Source organism: Stegastes partitus, unplaced genomic scaffold, assembly GCF_000690725.1.
Source record: "Stegastes partitus isolate 25-593 unplaced genomic scaffold, Stegastes_partitus-1.0.2 Scaffold612, whole genome shotgun sequence".
Lineage (NCBI taxonomy): Eukaryota > Metazoa > Chordata > Actinopteri > Pomacentridae > Stegastes > Stegastes partitus.
In genome coordinates, this window is record NW_007578343.1 from 330,057 (window position 1) to 336,773 (window position 6,717).

The following is a 6,717-nucleotide window of genomic DNA, read 5'->3' on the forward strand; positions in this document are numbered from 1 at the left end:
TTTGATTACAACATTATGAAGACTTGAATGAAGAAGAACTTCGATTCATTAAGATTATAAGAATTATTACATAGTTGTTGTTTGTTTATATTAAAGCCCTGAACGATTGTTTTACTTCACCAGTATGGTCCAGACTGACTTAAGAACTACACTGTACAACATCATGAAGAAATGTAATCAAATCAAGTCATTTTTTTAGTTTATAAAATGTAAAAATATGTATTTGTTCACTTCAGATGAAATCAGGTTGATTGTCATGTTGCTGTACATACACATTAGTACAGGCAACATGAGAGAGCGTTTCTTCAGGATTGGGTTGGGGGATTGGGAGATGCTGAAGTCATCCATGCTGTTGAGGAGTCTCCGGAGGCTCCAGGTGCGACAGTGAAGCTTAAACAACGGTGGATCAAGTGTGTTGAGGTTGAAGGTGACTGTGTTGAAAATAATGCAAAAACAATCTTCCTCCTGTGATGTTTCCCAGTGAAGTGGAGGATGTATTGAAGGTACCTCGTAGCACGGCTGTAGACTGTTGTTCTTCTGGTAGCTCTTCTCTAAAGATCAACCAGAGTCTTCTCCTCCGTCCACTTAAATATATCTCCACCACAAAGATTATTTTTGATGTTGGTGCTGCAGGATGTGATTGAAAATGACTGAAGGGACTCAGAGGTCCAGACCATGTTGGGGATTATCAGTGCTTTTACTGCCCCGGAGCCTCAAATAAGTTGTTGTCAGGAAGCCGTTTCTATTGCAACACTCCTGTTTCCAGCTTTAAGCAGATTAGCGACAATATTTAGTGACAGCAGCTGCCGAGCTGCTGAGAAATGACTTTTCACCCTGTGTGTGTGTGTGTGTGTGTGTGTGTGTGTATGTGTGTGCATAAGTGAGATGAGGTTCGTTCTGTTCTGCAATCGGCCTCTCTACTTCCTGTTCTATGACCAGCTTCCGTTTCAGTATTGTTAACGGAGTCACTACACGGCGGCTGCTTCCCCTCAGCCGAGACAACCTGCCTGCACAGCTTCCTGTGTCTGTGTGTGTGTGTGTGTGCGTTTTTGTATTACAGGTTCTACGCTTGCATCTTTGTGTGACTAAATGTATGTATTAGTGCGTCTGGTTTTTGTGTGTGCACGCTCTGAAATACACTAAACCAAAGAGAAACACATCTTGCATTTTGCATTTGCAGTGAGAAAGAGGAACAAACTCTCAGTAGATGTCTTAATCTTTCACTCATACATATTTCTTTTTTTAAAATCTGCACTCTGTAGGAAGTCTGCCCTGTGAAACACAAAACAAGAAGCGTAGAGAGCAGTGCTTCATCATCAGTTTCATCTGTTTCATGAAAAAAAAAGCACAAAACAGAAATCTGCAGTATTTAGAGAGCGCATTTAAAAGATATGTTCGTTACAAAGCATGTGTGGTATGAATTTAAATAAATGTATCTGAAAAACAAGCCTTTTCTCGCTAAATCTTCCGCTGAAGAAGCCCCACGCTGTGTCTGTGTATCAGTCAACCATGTAAGTCAATGGCAATCTCTGGGCCAACTCAAAATTACACGTATTGTTTCCAGAGATTAACTCAAGTTTGATTTCGCGCCAGGTTGTACAAATCGACCCTGTGCAGATTAGAGATGCTGAGCTATGAGATAAACAGATGTTCCTGCTCAAGTGCTTTCACATGCCACTCATAGATACAGCTGGAGCTGACAAAGCCTCACAGAGAGGACGACGAGCAGAAAGCCATCAAGAGTGTGTTTATGTGTGACGGAGAGCAGCCTCAGAAAAACGTTGTCTGACTCTGGTATTTTATTTGATTTGTTATTTCATTCCAATAAAGCAATAAAAGTACCTGAAACGGAGGAAAAGCCGGGGAGAAAGAATGGGCCACTTCAATCTGAAGTTCTGTACCAATATCACAGCTTTTGTACAGTCGTCCTCAAATGTATTCATAGCCTCCCATTAAAGAAGGAAAATAAACATCTGTCACTGAAATAAGATGGAACAGACAAAAGTAATAATAATTAAAAAAAAAAAAATGAACATCATGACGTTGCTTTTGAATTGAGGTTCAACAGAAATACAAACAAATAAATACATTTTTTAAAAAACACAAGCAAACAAGCATGATGGGACCCGTAAACTAATACTTAGTTGAACAACCCTTTGAGCCAATCACTGCCATCAGGTGTTTCCTGTAACTCTCAGTCAGACTTCTGCACCTGTTGACAGGTATTCTGGTCCACTGCTCATCAGCAAAGTGCTCTGATTTGTCTGGGACAGTTTTTTTTTAAAATTATTCTTTTCAACCCCAATTCAAAAGCAGCGTCTTATTTCACTAAATTATAATTTAGCAAATTTTTATTTATTATTACTTTTTTCAGTTTCTAGTTATTCCAGTGACTATTGTGAATTTTGCCTTTTCTTTAATGTAAGGGTATGAATACATTTGAGGATGACTGTGTGTTAAAAATCTTAAATAATCTGTCGTAAAAACCTTTTAAACTGAATACCAGTAACCCAACAAGGTTTCTGAGTGAGCCTCACTCACTAAAACACCCGTTCACATCCTCACTGCTGCCCTTTAACCAAACTAAACCGTTAAATTGTCACGTCAGATGCACTTTTTTTAGTTTGCAAAGCAATCTCTAAATGTTGTAGGTGAGACAGCTGGTTGAACAGACTGCAAAATCCAATTACAGCCATTTTTTTTAAATGTTTCTCTCCGCATGTTGAAAACCAGGAAGGCTTTCATATCTGTGATTTTAACTTTTGTTTCAGCAGTAAAGTGACCAAGCGAACACTCAGGAGCTAATCAGCTGCGTCGGTCAGCAGACTTAGAGCTTCAAAGCAGAAAGGAAGTGAGTGTTTTCATTTCATCATTAGTTCTACAGCACAAGGCCTGATGAGTCAGATGTTTGAGCTTTTTATGAAGCAAAGGCATGATGTGTTTAATGAGTTCATTTGTTCTAGCCTCACCTCCAGCTGCCATAAATCCACAGTCTGTTCTATCTCTAAACTGATCTTGACATGATTCCACATAAACAGAGAAACTCTTGTTTGTGACATAAGACCATGTGCAACTTTACAAGTCAGTCTCTTTTCATTTCTCAGAACTTTTCTAATATGATCATTGTTCTATCCAGAGGGATTTAATTTGATGGAGCAACACATGACCAAATCAAATAGTCTGATAGTGTGCCACTGATGATCAGGCAGGAATATTCTACCGTCATGATGGTGCCTTTGGATAAGAGCAGCAGCTGAACGCTCTAGTGTGAGAACAAACACTTACATGCGCCTTGGTTCTGGAGATCCAAGTCTCCAAAAGAAGCGCAAGACGCGTCTTGTGGAACCTGCCGGTGGTTTTCACAGCGATGTAGATGTCGTCCAGCTCCAGTTTCGGCTGAGTTACATGTGCGCTCTCAGAGTGTCCTCCCGTCAGGTCGGTGGAACGCGTTTTGCCACCAGTGCTGCTGCTGCTGCTGCTGTTTCCAGCCGGGTTCTGTGCGTCCTTGGCACCGGCGGCAGGCAGCTGGATGAAGCGCTCGGGCGCACGGGTTGACGGATGGTGAGCGACTTTGGGGAGGCTGCTGGTGCGTAACTGAAAATCCACGTAGAGAATAATGAAGAAGGTGAAAACCAAGACTGGCAACCTCCGGCGTATCCATCTCCTATGCATGGTAGAACACAAAAACGTCGTTAAATCCCACAGGGCGTTAAAATCATCTTCTTGGTCCTCTCGTTTAAAATCATCCACGGTTTTGACTTTGGTCTAACTTCGTAGCGGTTCCTCCATCACTTCTTCTTCTGCTGCTTCCTTCCTCAGAACGTTGTCGTCATCGTTCCATATTAATTAACCTATAATTCTTATGATTAATTATCGGATATCAGAGTAATTTTAATCATCAACCTGACCAGTTTTTTAGAATTTTGCCAGCTGTGAAAACACAACAACGCAGTTTCCCTCTCATTTTCTGAGTAAAAACCGCTGCCACTGAGATATATTTGACTTTTCGGTCGCAGCTCAGCCCTCGCTGCTGTCACTGCTGTCAAGCTACATGCAGCCGAGTAGTCAGACTTCCTTCTGACTCTTTCAAAATAAACCACAGCAGCTGGACTTGTTAAACACATCCGGTTGGAATCATTTTAATAGAGGTTAAACATGAGTGACAAAATATGGGACACAGATGCTGGACAAGACATCATTTATAACCCACATATACAATCACATCGGAAGACGCCTTTATTTCCTTGCAGTGTAGAGATTTCATTTTAAATGAATAAAACAGATCATTTTCCCATCAATCTGCACTCAGTAATTAAAAATTACTAGATGAAAACAGATGAAAACATACTTTACATATTTTTTTACAAATTTATTTACAATTTAAAGAAAATATATTTAATTTACAACATTTGTCAGATTTAGAAATTTCAACTTTTAAAAAATCTGAGACATGACTGCCCTAAAACATGACAAATGTCCATGGTTTGTACGTACATCTAAGCTCCTTACACTTAGAATAAACAGTTGGGGTGACAAAGGTGAAAGTGACAACAATAGTCTCATCAACTCTATACTTTAACCACTAAGGTTTTTCTTTTTTTGCTTTTTGTTGTTGTTTTTAGTCCAAATCCTCGCCAAGACAACATTAAATGACCAGTAAAACCAACAGTTGATATCTTGAGCCGTAAAAACACAAAGTTAAAAAAATGAATGTGAGTGTGCTTGGTTGTCTGTCTCTAAGTGTAGCCCTGTGATAGACTGGTGACCTGTCCAGGGTGTCTCCTGCCTTCACCCTGAGTCAGCTGGGATAGACTCCAGCCCCCCATGACCCTAGTGAGGATTAAGCGCTGTATAGATAATGGATGGATGGATGTTGTCAAGTCTTTTATCATACATGTTAAGTCACCTGCTTGTTTCTAAGGCTGTGATGCTCAGCACTGACTTTGGTGATACACTGACTTTACATTTAGCACCACCAACAGGTCAGAAATTCTAAAACTGGTCCGACATTTACTCAGTTTTTTTTTCAATTTCTTGAATTCCATCAGTCTTTTCTTATCTCTTAAGTATCTCATCTGAGTGTATGTGTGCTTGTATGTGTGAAGATCTGGCAAAAAATTCATAGAGTAAGTATCAATCACAAACCTTACAGCAGACAACTTTATCACAGCTCAGTGAGTCTGGTGTCATCTGTTCACTCAGCCAGAAACAGCAAACCACAGCGAAACTCTCCGCCTTCTTCCTTCCTCCTCAGCACTCACAGTTACTGCTACACAGCTTTCTGAAGGTTAGGCTGCATCCAAAAACACTGCAAAACTGCTATATATGAAGTTTTAAAATTAGGACTTTTGCAATTGGAGGGTTTCAATCCAAAGCAAAAGTACAGGTTTCTTTATTTGGGGGATCGTTAAAGTTTCATCTTCTGTTATGCAACAAAAACGCTTCCTGAAATTAACCGGTAAATATTTTAAGCAGATAATGTTCTCAAAAACAGAGCTATTTTGAAAGTCAAACACCAAGGATGACTCATAACTTTAGCTTCATGTTTGTTTTTCCTAATGGTGGCCATCTCATTTTGAAAGGAAACTGTCTGTCAGGACTTAAACTGACAGTAGACTCACTCTTATGTCTGGTGCTCTGCAAGTTTCACAACTGTTTTGAGATTGATGTGAAGTTGGGAGCCATGGGAAGATTTTGAGAAGTGAAATAATAATCTAATTATGCTCAGTTTTCCTTTGCATGAACAGCTGGCTGGATGTGAGTTTACAATAAATGCAATCTGAATGAACTGAAAAAGGAAAAAAAAGGTGTTAAATTTGACATTGTGCTTCATTATAGAAGTGTCATAAGTAAAAAGAGAAGCACAGTACGACGGTTTAACACTGAATTTGAATACAGCTGAAACCAGAAGTTTACATACACTGTATAAAAAGACATATAACCTCTTTTTTCTCACTCTCTGACATTAAATGTGACTAAACTTCTCCTGTTTTAGGTCAGTTAGAATTACCAAAATTGTTTCTATTTGAATGCCAGAATAATGAGAGACTTTTTAGAGAATTTTTCATTACTTTCTTCAAAATCAGAAGTTTACATACACTAAGATGCCTTCTAACTATGTGGGAAAGCCCAGATGATGATGTCATGGCTTTGGAAGCTTTTGATTGGTTAACTGACAACATCTGAGTTAATTGGAGGCAAACCTGTGGATGTATTTTAAGGCACACCTCAAACACACTGCTTCCTTTTGTGACAACATGGAAAACCTAAAGAAATCAGCCAAGATATCAGGAAGAGAATTGTGGACCTCCACAAGTCTGGTTCATTCTTGGGTACAACTTCCAGATGCCTGAAGGTTCATCTGTTCAAACAATTATATGCACAAGTATAAACACCATGGGAATGTCCAGCCATCATAGTGCTCAGGAAGGAGACGGTTCTGTGTCCCAGAGATGAAGTGTTTTGCTACAAAATATGTGTATCAACCACAGAACAAAAGCAGAAGACCTTGTGAAGATGCTGCTGAAGCTGGTCAGAGAGTCATTATCCACAGTGTAGCCGGTCCTGTACCGACATGGACTGAAAGGATACTCAGAGAGGAAGAAGACGTTACTCCAAAAGCCGCATAAAAAAGACAGATTACAGTTTGCAAATGCACACAGGGACAAAGACCTTCATGTTTGGAAACATGTCCTGTGGCCTGATGGAACTAAACCT

The 6,717-nt window shown here is 39.7% G+C and overlaps 1 protein-coding gene across 1 annotated transcript in view; it reads right to left on the reverse strand.

The window, feature by feature from the left end:
• mfng (MFNG O-fucosylpeptide 3-beta-N-acetylglucosaminyltransferase) overlaps positions 1 to 4,016 on the reverse strand; it is a 30,219-nt gene extending 26,203 nt beyond the window's left edge. Inside the window, exon 1 of the mRNA XM_008289383.1 lies at positions 3,286 to 4,016. Within this exon, the coding sequence (XP_008287605.1) occupies positions 3,286 to 3,672 (387 nt within the window). The 5' untranslated portion in view covers positions 3,673 to 4,016. The remainder of the gene's footprint in view (positions 1 to 3,285) is intronic.
• Positions 4,017 to 6,717: the final 2,701 nt, after the last annotated feature.